The sequence below is a fragment of the Typopeltis vanoorti genome, chromosome 21 (genome assembly GCF_054136105.1).
Source record: "Typopeltis vanoorti isolate ZY-2024b chromosome 21, IOZ_Tvanoo_1.0, whole genome shotgun sequence".
Lineage (NCBI taxonomy): Eukaryota > Metazoa > Arthropoda > Arachnida > Uropygi > Thelyphonidae > Typopeltis > Typopeltis vanoorti.
In genome coordinates, this window is record NC_143569.1 from 92,983,150 (window position 1) to 92,998,070 (window position 14,921).

The 14,921-nt window shown below is 36.8% G+C and overlaps 1 protein-coding gene across 2 annotated transcripts in view; it reads left to right on the plus strand.

Annotated features, from left to right (window-relative positions):
* Pkc98E (Protein kinase C) overlaps positions 1–14,921 on the plus strand; it is a 343,235-nt gene that overhangs the window by 179,330 nt on the left and 148,984 nt on the right. For both annotated transcript variants that reach the window (XM_090411701.1, XM_090411702.1), the window contains exon 7: positions 12,179–12,312. In XM_090411701.1, coding sequence (XP_090267827.1) covers positions 12,179–12,312 — 134 coding nt within the window. The remainder of the gene's footprint in view (positions 1–12,178; positions 12,313–14,921) is intronic.

The following is a 14,921-nucleotide window of genomic DNA, read 5'->3' on the forward strand; positions in this document are numbered from 1 at the left end:
AGTGTTCTAGTGGTTTTAAACATCATAGAAGGCGAGGCAGGGTGTGCGCTGAGACAGTAGCACCCAGAAGTCGTTAGTGGCTGTGATTGGTTATTGTGAAGCAATCCAATTGAACGTTGTCATTTGTCATTAGTTGCTGTTTTTATTTTCCGAGTTTCATCTGTTTTACAAGCCTGAAGTGTGAACTAGCATGTTTATGACACCGATATAGACAAGTTTTTAATATATATTTGTAATTTCTATAAATAATTTAAACTTTTTGCCCATATTTACAATGGGGAAACAGTGTTGACGAAGTACTGAATGTCCCATTTTCTGTCAGAGCGTTCTCAGATTGTAGGATTATAGTCGAATGAGGTTGAAACTTGTGTATAATAAATAAGTAAAATAAGTCATTTCAGCCTTTCTTCAGTTCAGTCTGGAAAAATAATATTTTCCAGAAAAAGGGATTACTTTTTCTGATTTCTGTGCATATTATATGGCAGTATTTAAAAATCTTATCAAAATTGAAATTATATGTGTCTCACTCTAGTATTTGTCAATGATAATCTAATCTCACCACAAAGTGTAAACCCTTTGTGCTTCTTGCATAAACGGCACATGTGAAGCATAGCTGTTGTTCATTTGACCTTTATGCTTTCCATGTTTAAAATAATATTAATTGATAAATTAAAGTATTCAAAGTTGTCTTACAATTAATTGCAATGAACCAATTAAGATGAGAACTGATGAGTTATACTCTTAAAGCTTTCATACATCAATAAAAATGCATTCATGCAGTCAAATTGACGTGAATTTTGTAGCATGGGTTGCATAAATCGCACAACAGCACACCCAATCTAAATGGGTATGTGATGCCACTGATATATATATTACATTCAGCTTGTAATGAATATATCTGCTCACCTTATATGGATGTGTTAGGCTATGTGTAATAAAAGGAATTTACATATGAATATGTTTCATTCTAAAACAGTGAGTCTCTCACTATATTTCAACATAATGTATATGGTGCCAAACATCTTTCTTCTCAAAAAAATCAAATTAATATATTAAGATTCTGTCTTAGATTATTCAGATTCCTTATTTTCAGACTTAATTTCTGCAAATTCAGCTATTTATAGAGATGCTGTAAAATGTGCTTCAGTTTGGATTATCAGATATGTGAAATATACATTTTTAACATATATCTTATCACATTATATTTATTATTATTATTACAAATATATCTAATAAAGCTCTTAAAAAGCTTAATATCATCAAAAGGCTTTGTGGAACAAAGTGGGGTGCAAAACTGAAGACACTCAAAACTACATATACAGCATTCATATGACCCACTATGGAATATGCCTCACCCATCTGGGCTCCAGCTTCTACTAGCTCTAAAGGAAAACTTGACAGAGTACAATCAAGAGCAACAAAAATTATTATAGGTGCAGTCTCATCTACAAATAATTTAAATGCTCAACAAGGGTCTGGATTTCACATACTAGAAGACAGAAGAAAACTCTCCACAGTTAAATTCACTAACAGAATCAGTAGCCAACCACAGGATCACATCTCGCTCAGGACTTTCAATGCTTGGACAGGAAAAGCTAGACTAAAGAGATCTACTTTACAATATGATCATGAAATTAGAAAACAGATCGACTTAGAGCCACCTGTCCATCGAAATAAGCAAAGAGCCATTCTTTCCCATTATACCACCAAAAAAAAACCAAAACAATGATTAACTTAAATCTTCTAGAACTGTGTTCAAAAAAGGATTCACGGCATGAAAATAAAGAAAAGGACTTGACACTATACATCACTTAAATAATCTGGACCATGTCATTGCCTACACTGATGGATCATCTGATAAAACACTCAATCAAGGAAGAGCAGGGGTTTTATTAGGATTAATATTCTATTAATCCTACCTGGAGGTGGGATTAATAGAATAGAATAGGCAAAGCTAAATCGGCATTTATGGAAATGAAGAGAATTTTAATAAGTAAGAATATTAAAATAGGTGTTAGAATTGGAATAGTTAAAGCAACAGTTTGGAGTATTGCAAGTTATGAAAGTGAGTCATGGACACTCAGAAAGAGAGATATGGAAAGAATTAATGCATTGGAAATGTGGTGTTATAGAAAGATGCAAAAGATTAGCTATACAGAGAGAATATTAAATCAAGAAGTTTTAAGAAGAGTTGGGATGGAAAGAACACTGTTCAAGAATATTATGCAAAGAAAGACCAGATTTGCAGGACATCTTCTGAGAGGTTCTTCGGGACACCTGATAAGAACTATATTATAAGGGAAAGTTGAGGGGAAGAGAAGACGTGGAAGACCAACTAGAGAGTGGTTCAGTGACATTGTGGAATGGACTAGTTTAAGAATGACTGAGGTGACAGACAGAGAGAAATGGAGAAGAGCTGCTCATCTGCTGCAACCCTCTTGCTAGAGGACAATACCGGACGACAACGACCTGGAGGAGAGGAAACACAAATCCACAGCTGACAAAATAGCTTCAAATATCACTTGTGAATTAACAGCCATACAAGCAGCTCTAAAATTCTATCTCTCTAATCCAGTAATAAACATTACAGAAGGAATAGCCATCTACAGTGACTCAAAATCTGCACTTGAAGCATTAAAAAAATGGAAAAACAAGACTCTCACAGGTGTTCACGGCAATGGATACCAACCCATGTAAATATTGAAGGCAATGAGAGAGCAGACAGACTAGCCAAAGAAGCAAGATACTTACCTCAAAAATTACACCTTCTTCTTCTTCTTCTGCAGCTTCTCCCACTTGAGTGGGGTCACTGTTTGTAATGAGTCTCCTCCATACCTTCCTGTCTTGGGCTGTCACCACATCCAAGTTCTTCATCTTCAAGTCCTCTTCTACCAGCTCCCTCCGTCTCTTCTTTGGCCGCCCACGCTTCCGCCTTCCTTGCACATCCATCTGCATGACCCTTCTTCCCACATATTCGTCCTCCCTCCTCATCACATGACCAAACCATCTCAACCTTGCCTCTTGTATTTTCACTCCTAAGTTCGTAACTTTCACTGTTCCCCTGACATAGTCATTTCTCAGACGATCCTTTCTGGTCACACCGCACATCCACCTAAGCATTCTCATCTCTGTTACTTCCATCCTGCTGATGTTATTTTTCCTCAGGGCCACAGTTTCTATAGCATATGTCATAGCTGGCCTCACTACTGTCCTATAAATTTTGCCTTTCAGATTGATCGGCACTTTCTTATCGCATAACACTCCAGCCATCTCCCTCCAGTTCCTCCAACCCGCTTGTATCCTGCATCCCACTTCCTTCTCAGCTCCTCCATCTTCTTCCACTGTTGAACCTAAGTATCTAAAGTCTCTCACCTTCCTGATGACATTTCCTTCCAGCTCCAGATCTGTCTCCTGGCTGCCACCGCCCGCTGCGCAACACACATACTCTGTCTTACTTCTGCTCAGTCTCGTACCTCTCTCTTCCAGTACTTTTCTTCATCTTTCCAGTTTAGTTCCCGCTTCTTCTCTTGAATCTATACACAACAAGATATCATCCGCATACAACATTGTCCAAGGCACATCTTCTCTCACCTCCTCTGTTACCACCTCCATCACAATATTAAACAGAAAAGGACTTAATGCTGACCCTCGATGCAAGCCAACTGTTACTTGAAAACTTTCTGTCTGTCCCAAACAGGACACCTCCAGACTTCTTGCCGTGGCACTCTATCGTATGCTTTCTCCAGATCAATAAATACCAGATGTAGCTCCCTTTGTTTCTCTCGATATTTTTCCATCATCTGTCGTAACCCAAAGATAGCATCTGTTGTTGATCTACCAGGCATGAAACCAAATTATTCCTTTGCAATCTCCACCTCCTTCCTCAATCTACCATCAAGAACCCTTTCTAGGATCTTCATTGTGTGGGACATCAACTTTATTCCTCTGTAATTTTTACAGTCTTGTGCATCCCCTTTACCCTTGTAGATGGGAACAAGAGTACTCTCCCTCCATTCCTCGGGTATATTTTCCTGTTGGCAAACTTTCATGAACAGGTCCCACAGCAGGTCAATTCCCTCTTCCCCCAGTGCCTTCCATGCCTCCACTGGAATTCTGTCTCGGCCCATCGATTTTCGATTCCTCATCCTCTTCATGGCCTCCGTCACTTCCATTCTACTGATGTTCTGCACCATCCCCTCAGAAGGATGCCCATCTCCTCTGTGAGTCCTTGCATTTTCCTCATTCAAAAGTCCCTCAAAGTATATTTTCCATCTGTTTCTTATGTCCACATCCCTCCATAATACTCTTCCTTCAGCATCTTTGATCTGCCTCACATGTAAGATGTCCTTTGCTGCTTTATTTCTACATTTCGCTAGTTGGTAAATTTTTCTCTGTCCATTTGTTTCTAATTGATCATACAGATCTTGATATGCCATGGCCTTCGCCTGTGCCACAACTCTCTTGGCTTCTTGCTTTCTCTCTTTGTACACCTCTCTGTCCTCTTCCACTCTTGACTCATCCCACTTCTGCTTTGCCTTCCTCTTAGCTGTCACTGCCACTTGTACATCATTATTCCACAACCAACCCTCCTTCTGCTCTCTAATCTTTCCAGATGTCTCACCAAGCACCTCGATTGCACAACTCAGGATTACTTTTGAATTATGTTCCCACCAATCTTGTACACTTTCCAGTCCATCCAAAATCCTCTCTAACAAACTCTCCCTAAAACGATTCCTCACACTCTCCTCTTTTAAGCGAAACCACTTAATTGTCTTTATCACATGGCATCCAGAAGTTCTTATCTTGATTCTAATTCTGTCACAAAAATGAGATTATTCATCATCATCATCATCAAATTCCTGCCATGTACCCTCAAGGGGTGTACAGGATATGATAGTACTACATGAAAAAAATTACATCATTATTAATTTCCTATCTACAATTTTCCTCCAAATCAGTCTGTTACTTGTCAACACTCCAATATTATCAGCTCTTATATTTCTATCGTCTAAAGCACTTTGTACCGTATCAATCCACCTATATCTTGGTCTTCCTCTCGGTCGTTTTCCTGCCAACCTGGCAGAGAACACTTGTTTTGCTAATCTTTCCTCGCCCATTCTGTTTAAGTGACCATACCACCTGAGATTAGCTCTGCTAACGCATTCCTGGATGCTGACAATGTCAAGTTCTTTCCTAATATCCTCGTTTTTAATATGATACTGCCATTGATGCCACCTGTTCACGCCTCTAATCTTTCTCAGGACTCTCATATCTGAAGTCTCTAGTCTTTGATCAAGTGTTTTACTTCTGACCCAGCTCTCAGATCCATAAGTTAAAACTGGTTTGAACACAGTCTTGTATATACAGCTAATTTAGTGTTGTGACTAATTTCTCTCTTATTCCATATGAATTTATTCAATTGACTTCCCACCATACCAGCTTTGCTGATTCTGTTGTCTATTTCTATATTTAATTTACCATCTTCAGTAAAAATCGTGCCTAAATAGCTGAAATGTTTTACTTGTTCCACAGGTTCTCCATTCACAACACAGTTGACATTTTCAATGATTCTGCCTATTTTCATTGTCTTTGTCTTTTTATTGCTGACCTTCATACCATATCTATTACAAGAGCTATTCAATTTAGTCAGAGAATCTTGCAGACTTGTAGCGGATTTATTTAGAAGTATAACATCATCCGCATAAAGCAAAGAGCTGACATTAACATCTCCAATTTTGATATCATGTTTAATACCACTTTCCTTCATAATGCGATCCATATAGATAATGAATAACAGAGGGGATAATGTACATCCTTGTCTCACACCAGATTTAACATTAAACCATCTTCCTGTACTTCCTTCAATTCTAACTGCTGACTTACAACTCAAATAAAGACTAAGTATTGCTTGATATAATGCCCCATTCGACACCATATAACTGCAGCGTATTGAATAGCTTCTCTCTTGGCACCTTGTCATATGCCTTTTCCAGATCGACAAAACTTAAATACAGATCTTTGTTATATTCCCATGCTTTCTCGACTATTTGTCGTAAAGTGAAGATCTGATCCTGACAGCCTCTATTTGGCCTGAATCCAGCTTGTTCTTCACCAAGCTTTTCTTCCACAATTCTTCTCAACCGTTTCTCAAGTATACTTGCATAGATCTTGCCAGGAACACTCAGTAGGGAAATACCTCTGTAATTCTCATATGCAGTTTTATTTCCCTTTTTATATATGTGTACTATGAGAGCTCTACTCCAATCATTAGGAATTCGTCCCTCTGTCCAGGCTTTCTGAACTATGCAGTGCAGCCACTGTAAGACTTTTATACCACCATACTTCAGCATTTCTGGTCGAATATCATCTACTCCTGCTGCCTTTCCACATTTCAAGCCTTTGATGGCTTTTTCTACTTATATTCCTGACTGCATGCCTGGTCAGTGTTTTTTACCACTGTGCTGTCATCACTGCTTGTTTCATTTAGCAGTTTTTCAAAGTAATTACTCCATACTTCAAGGATATCTTTTTCTCCCGTTTTCATGTCACCTTTATCATCTCTAATTCCTTTTACAGCACTCTTGCCTCCATTCTTAAGCTTCTTCAACAACCTCCAGAATATTTTGCCACCTTCTTGATATTTATTTTCTATATACTTACCAAAGTCCTCCCATGACTTTTGTTTAGCTAGTTTTACACAGTGTTTAGCATTCTTGCATTTGTCTCTATATTCTCTAAGAGCACAAGCTGACTTATTTGACAGGAACTTTTGGTATGCTTTCTTCTTTTCCTTCACTGCCTCTTTAACCTCCTGTGTCCACCAGGGAGTTCTGATTTTTTTATCCTTACAAACAACCTCACCACATGCCTCTCTGGCAGAATCAATCAATGTTTTCTTCAAAGTTTGCCAATGAATCTCCAAGGTTTGATTCCTGTTCTCAAATTCTTTCATTTTTCCTTCAATAATCTTTGTGTATTTTAGTCTACAGCTCACATCTGAGAGCTGCTCAACTTTTATTCGCTTTAAAACTTTCTTACATGTTATTCTTTTCAATATGAAATTCAATTTTATCCTGCTTTGGATAAAATTGAAATTCAATTTTATCCTTTACACTCTGGTGTCCTGCACCACGGAGAAACATTGTGTCAGTTGCTATTTCTAAAGCGTCAAAAAATTCCTCCACTTCTACCTTAGTAGAACCTTCTGTGGGACCATAGGCACAAATAAGTCTCATTGTCCAGTTCCCCATTCTCATATTTGCCCACATTACTCTACTTGAGACTGACTGCCATTCAAGAAGATTAGCCTCGTATTTTGTGTTGAATACTATAGCTACTCCTTCTTTTCCTTGATTGTCATTGTCTGAATATAACATTTTGTATTTATTGCTCAGAAAGATCTCGCCAGTTTTTGTCTTTTTTGTTTCAGTCACCCCTATTATGTCGATCTGGTACTTATCTAATTCCTCAGCTAGCTCCATTTCTTTGCCATTCAGGCTTCTTACGTTGATAGTACCGATCTTTAACTCTGGTGATGTTGAGTTGGGGTTTATTTTCAGATTTGTTCCAGTAGCTGACTTTTCGCTGTTCGCCCTGGTTCCCTGGCGAAAACAACGGGGGCCTTGTTTAACCGGGCGACGCCCCAGCCGGCATGAAATTTTGTCATGTTGTACCATCATTCTATATTTTGGTTTAACCAATAAGAAAACAATTTGGTCAGCTAAATCCCAAATTGCCAGCCCATCCTCGTCCGTTCAGTATCCAAGTAGATACCCAACAGGGTGCACCACGAGAAGGTGAGGATTGGACATTAGGTCAGAAGCCCTGGTCGGTTCTCCGCATTCCTTTAAAAGCTATGTGGAGGTCTCCTCTCAGTTATACAGCTTTGACCCTTAAGCACCCCAATGAGATTATTAAAACAAACTATCAAGAAGATGCATGAAATCAGTGAAATTAATGAAGATATAGAAATAACCAAAATTATGACCAGACTAAGGATTGAACATTTTAATAGCATGAAAATTCAGCTGGAGGGTACTATAAGCTATGAAATATGCAAGAACTGTCCAGGAGTCAAACTAACCGCTGCCCATATCTATTCTTGTCCAGCAGTTGCCACTGCTCTACAGAAAATTGACAATACCCCTAGAGAAAAGCTTTACTCCATCAAAGTTCAACAGATTGCCAAAGCAGTTCTTCAGGCTCATGGTCATATCTAGAAGCTAATCAATGGACTTAACAACACCACATTCTATAGAATTAATACAATAGTATGAACCATCATTTCTGAAAATGTAATTTCTATTCTCGTTTCATTTGTAACAGTTCTTAATATAATTATAATAAAACTATCAGACTGGACAGCACATAGTGAGATCTCAGGAAAACTATGAGAGTGAACAGATGGCATTATGGCAGAACCATATTGACAATATTGGACTGAAGTTAATTTTATTAATTTTGAAAAATGTATAATCTATGTGTTAAATGGTATGGTGACTTTGAACAGAATGAGAGATGGTTAGTATGGTTGAAGCAAAAATAAAAAAAATCCAAAGAAACACTAATATATAGGGTTAGATGCATTTAGGATTGCATTTTGATTGTAAAATGCTAAAGCAAAATGGTCTGCTCAAGTCTAATAAAATTGTATATCAGGTGTACTTTGGAGCCTGTGTAGCTCAGTGGATGTGGCGTTTGCACACCACCACACTTGGCCGCACGAAGGAAGGCTTGGTTTTGAGTCTAGTCGGCGACTAGAGGAAATTTTTCTAACCTTTTTTTCGACTGGTTCCCGAGTTAGTCGATCTCTGGCATGAGCAAGCAGGTTTTTCGTCCTGTAAACTCAAGAAAATCGACTGTAGAACCCACATTATTTCAGACATTAAATATATTGTGTTAGGGTTAGGGACCACGAGATGGCGGCACATTTGAGCCGTCTCTCTTCACTGCATACCGCTTAATTAGTGATAGCTTTGGGCCATCTGTCTCTGATTGGGTACCAGTGGAGATTGAACTGCCCACTCAGTCTCCAAAAGTTAGATAGGGCTAAATGGCCTTGCCTACTTCCGTATACGGGAATAAAAAGGCGTTAGCTGATTTTTATTATTATTTATTTTTTAGGTGTACTTTGATTATATCCACAAACATGATGAGGAGAAAACACACTCAAGAACACAAAATGTATTTTGCTTCAATAGTTTTCTTTTTATATTAATATAAATATGTAATTTATTATTATTATTATTGCACTCTCACCTTCGTGGTATCTGAAGACTCATCATGGTAGACTCAAATTATCAATACTATATCTATTGTACCTTTCCTGGAAACCACTAACAAAGTACTCACAACATAACTTTATACTTTTTTTTTAACTTTATACAAAATGCATAACTTTATACTTTTTTTTTTAACTTTATACTTTAAACTTTATCCTGGAAATCCTATCCTTTATCCTATATTTTATCCTGGAAACCACTAACAAAGTACTCGCAACTAACTCTTACAGACAACTCTCTATCTACTATTATCCCAAAATCCCTGGCTTCATCAGTTTCCTTGAGTACAGTTCCTTCAATGTAGTACACAAAATGCATAACTTTATACTTTTTTTTCTTAACTTTATACTTTAAACTTTATACTTTATACTTTATCCTGGAAACCACTAACAAAGTACTCACAACTAACTCTTACAAACAACTCACTATCTTGGTTACTTACTTCAGGATCCTCACCACCACTTCTTCATTCCCAAGAAACCCAAGTGACCAAACCTAAGCACAGTAATCCAGATGTGGTTGTATCAAGGCTTTGTAAAGAAGAATGGTAACTCCTTTATCTCTGCTTGTTAGGGTGTGTTCTTCAATAACCAAGTAATCCTGTGAGCTTCTTTGGCTACTTTAGTAATATACCCTCTAAACTTCAACTCTCTATCTACTATTACCCAAAAATCCCTGGCTTCATCAGTTTCCTGGAGTATAGTTCCTTCAATGTAGTACACAAAATGCATAACTTTATACTTTTCCACATTAAATTGATATTCATTATGTTTTTCCCATACTTTCAGCCCATTTAAATCATTCTTCAAGTTCTGTACATCACCTTCATTAACTATTACCCAAATTTGGATCATCAGCAAACAACTGCATATCTCCTTCAACATTATTTCAAATATCATTTATGTACAAATTAAACAGCAGCAGTCCAAGCACAGAGCCCTGCAGCACACCACTAGTCACATGCCTTCTCCTGGATTCTGCTGATTTATATTCTACATTTTTGTATCTATATATCAGCCACCCTTTTATCCATATTACCAGTTTCATATCCATCCCCATCTGTTTCAGTTTGCATAACAGAGTTCCATGTGATATCCTCTCAAATGCTTTTGCAAAATCCTGTAGTGTCATCGCATAGCCATTCCCTTTATCCAACTCAGCTATCAATCTGTTATGAAAAAAAGAGAACTAAGGCATGAGTGACTCTTCACATAGCCATACTGCCTTTCAGAGAGTATCATATCCACCCATTTCTGAATTCTCTTTTTAGCCAACTGTTCCAGTATTTTTTACCACCCCTCCAGAGGTACTGATTGGTCTATAATTTGCTACCACAGACTTAAATCCTCCTTTTATGCAAAGGAATTATTTTGCCTTCCTTTCACTCCCTTGGGACTTCGCAAAATCCGAGACTTAAATAGCATAGTGAAAGGTATCACCAGTTCCCCTGCACATTCTCATAAAATGCAAACCGATATTGCATCCAATCTCACAGCTGTATTTGCATAACCTCTAATTCATCAACCTCTGTTCTCACATCAGTCTCTGTTACCTCTGCATTAACAAGGAAAAGATCCAATGATATCTTCACTTGGATCATTATATCCTTGCAAAATGGTCATGCAGTAGTTGAACAGTTTTGTCTGACTGTTACCTCTCCACCATCTGCACTCATTAAAGTTATCTTTCTGTAATCATTCTACTTTCTACTTGCCACATAACACAAAACCTCTTTGGGATTTCCTTTTGCTTGCTTATGTAATTGCTTCTTATAATATGATTTTGTCTTTCTTACCATGCTGGTTACCTTTCTTGCCTGATCCTTATATTCTTCATGGGTTAGCTGGTCACCTTTCTCCTTATATATACTCTTCACAACATTTCCTTTTCTTTTGCATCTCATGCTTAATGATATTACTTATCCATCTGTCTCCTACCTGATTTTTAATCTTGTAACCTTGAGTATATGGTGTGATATTGCTACCTCTAGATACTCCTTGACTATCCCTCATGAACTGTAAACATCCTTCCCTTGCAGATCTGGATGCTGTGGTACTGCTTGAAGCTGCCTGCTGCCTCCTAAGTGATTCATAATCACCTGCCTTGTAGTTTCACATATACTTCCCCCCCCCTTCATAACCAGAATTTCCACATTTTTTTCTACTTCCCAATTTAAGACCACATGATTACTTCCACAATTGGAGACAGTGTACTCACTTTAATTATGGAGAGGTGCATCAGTAAGTGTACAAATTCCATTTCCTTCCTGCCATGTAATCTTTCATCCTTCCAATCTATGTCTCCAAGCCTCCCATAAGAATTGCTTGACTTGTGCTATACTAATCTACTGATGCACCTTTTCCACATTCTGGCCTATAGCAACAACCAATTTTATATTTTGGCCTATTGGCCTCAAATTTGCAATATAAAATGCTTCGATAACATCATTTATGAAAAAGTATGCTACCCACACTGACTTTGACAAACATGCAATTCCCAGGCAGAATTGTCTCTGTTAATACTTATTTCTGTGGTAAAATTTTAGTTGCTCTATAGATTGTGCCACAATCATAGTGTTAAATCTTAATGTTAATTTTATAACTTGATTAGTGTATTCCTTGTAGTTAATGACTCATTTTTATGTGTATATGTGTGTCACATCAATCTTAGAGATAATGAAAATACTTGGGAAATTTTTTTATTGTAATGACATGATTCACTGACTATGATAAGCCTCTTTCAGCTGTGTAAACTTTTCCCCTTTTATTGTTTGTGAATAAGAATTTTTATCCAGTTTAGTTTGGATTCATGCATTAATAATGTTTCTTCTCTTTTTGGGAATCATAGTGGCATAATAGATAACTATATGTGCTTAATACATAATTCAAATATTTCAGCATGTAGCATGAATGTTCATAAACGCTGCCAAAAGAATGTTGCCAACAACTGTGGTATTAATCCTAAACAAATGGCCGAAATTCTGAGTGCAATGGGAATTTCAGGTGATAAACTTAGTAGGAGAAGAAAAAAGGTATGATAACTTTAAATTTTTGGATATTATATATTATATTATATTAAATATTATATATTCATGTAATTATATAATAATGACAATTAAATGTTTAAACTGGAAATTTTGTTTCCCAGTGTTTTGAGGGACAGATAATTATCATTTTGACCTGGAATTAAAAATATTTTTAGTTACATGCATCGAATATCCAAATGTTTTCATATAAGATAACCATTGAAACTAAAACCTTAGATCTGAAAAATCTTTGGATGAAACTCCAAAAAGGAGGTGAAAGACATGAAGCTGGCAGAAAAACTAAAAGTATGCCATGTTGACATAAGACAGATTGAAATAGGATTTGGGTTCTTTGCACATAATAATTATATTTTGATCGAATCAGACAGTTTGGATCATTGGAAAATTATTGCCTTTTTAGTATTTAGAATTGGAGTCATTGCTTCAAATAGGGTGATGTAAACAAATTTAAAATGTAAAGTTGGAAAGCATAATTTATTTTTGTGCCTGTGAGAATTCCTGGCAAGTAAATTAGAACCTCCTTAAAAGAATCCAGAAAAATGTGAAGAAAGTAAATTTAACCCTTTAACTGCTGATTTTATATTCTACTGATATTGTCCCATGTGCTGAATTAATTTTGCAAAAAAATTATAAATAAAATCAGTTAAAATTCTTACTGAAGTAAGAAGTCCGGACAGCATCATATGTTCTTGATATACACTTGTTCACTCACCGAAATGGCAATAATAGTGTTTTATAAAATTTATATAATCAAGAGGGGGTATCCACTTGATTAAGCAAATTACACACATTAATTTATGTAGAATCACCAGGATCTTCTTCATCTGAAGTAGATCTGAAGAAAACACAATTCACGCCATCTACAGTCCTCCATCACAACTAGTATTTTTTGTCTGTAAATTGCATTTGTACTGAACGGCTGATTTGTCTGTATGCGGGATACCTCCATATGAAATCGGCTAACTCACCCTTGATTGAAAAAGTCCATATATAAAGATTCCTCTCGTCACTACGAGAATCGAACTTAGGCTTTTTCCAACGAAGGGGGCAATGTATACCATCGTTCTTCCAATTGCGCTATGGAGGTACTTAATATAATTAGTTGCACCAGTTCAAATTTTTCTCTTTAGATGTCATACAAGGACAGAAACCCATCATCATCATCATCAAATTCCTGACATGTACCCTCAAGGGGTGTACAGGATATGATAGTATTACATGAAAAATTTACATCATTACTAACTTCCGATCAACAATTTTCCTCCAAATCAGTCTGTTACTTGTCAAGACTCCAACATTATCAGATCTTATATTTCTATTGTCTAAGGCACTTTGTACCGTATCAATCCACCTATATCTTGGTATTTCTCTGGGTCGTTTTCCAACCAACCTGGCAGAGAACACTTATTTGGCTAATCTTTCCTTGCCCATTCTGTTTAAGTGACTATACCACCTGAGATTAGCTCTGCTAACGCATTCTGGATGCTGACAATGCAAAGTTCTTACCTAATATCCTTGTTTTTTTAATATGATATTGCCATTGATGCCATCTGTTCATGCCTCTAATCTTTCTCAGGACTCTCATATCTGCTGTCTCTAGTCTTTGGTCAAGTGTTTTACTTCTGACCCAGCTCTCAGATCCATAACTTAAAAAATTGGTTTGAACACTGTCTTGTATACACCTAATTTAGTGTTGCGACTAATTTCTCTCTTATTCCATATGAATTTATTCAATTGACTTCCCACCATACCAGCTTTGTTGATTCTGTTGTCTATTTCCATATTTAATTTACCATCTTCAATAAAAATTGTGCCTAAGTAGCTGAAATGTTTTACTTGTTCCACAGATTCCCCGTTCACAACACAGTTGACATTTTCAACAATTCTACTTATTTTCATTGTCTTTGTCTTTTTAATGCTGACCTTCATACCATATCTATTACAACAATTATTCAATTTAGTCAGGGAATCTTGCAAACTTGGAGCAGATTTATTTTGAAGTATAACATCGTCTGCATAAAGCAAAGAGCTAACATTAACATCTCCGATTCTGATATCATGTTTAATTTCACTTTCCTTCATAATGTGATCCATATAGATAATGAATAACAGAAGGATAATGTACATCCTTGTCTCACACCAGATTTAACATTAAACTATCTTCCTGTACTTCAATTCTAACTGCTGATTTACAAAGACTAAGTATTGCTTGATATAATTCCTCATTGACACCATATAACTGTAGTGTACTGAATAGCTTCTCTCTTGGCACCTTGTCATATGTCTTTTCCAGATCAACAAAACTTAAATATAGATCTTTGTTATATTCCCATGCTTTGTCAACTATTTGTCGTAAAGTGAAGATCTGATCCTGACAGCCTCTATTTGGCCTGAATCCAGCTTGTTCTTCACCAAGCTTTTCTTCCACAATTCTTCTCAACCGTTTCTCAAGTATACTTGCATAGATCTTGCTAGGATCACTCAGTAGGGAAATATGCTATAATTCTCACATTCAGTTTTATTTCCCTTTTTATATATGGGTACTATTAGAGCTCTACTTCAATCATCGGGAATTTGGCCCTCTGCCCAGGCTT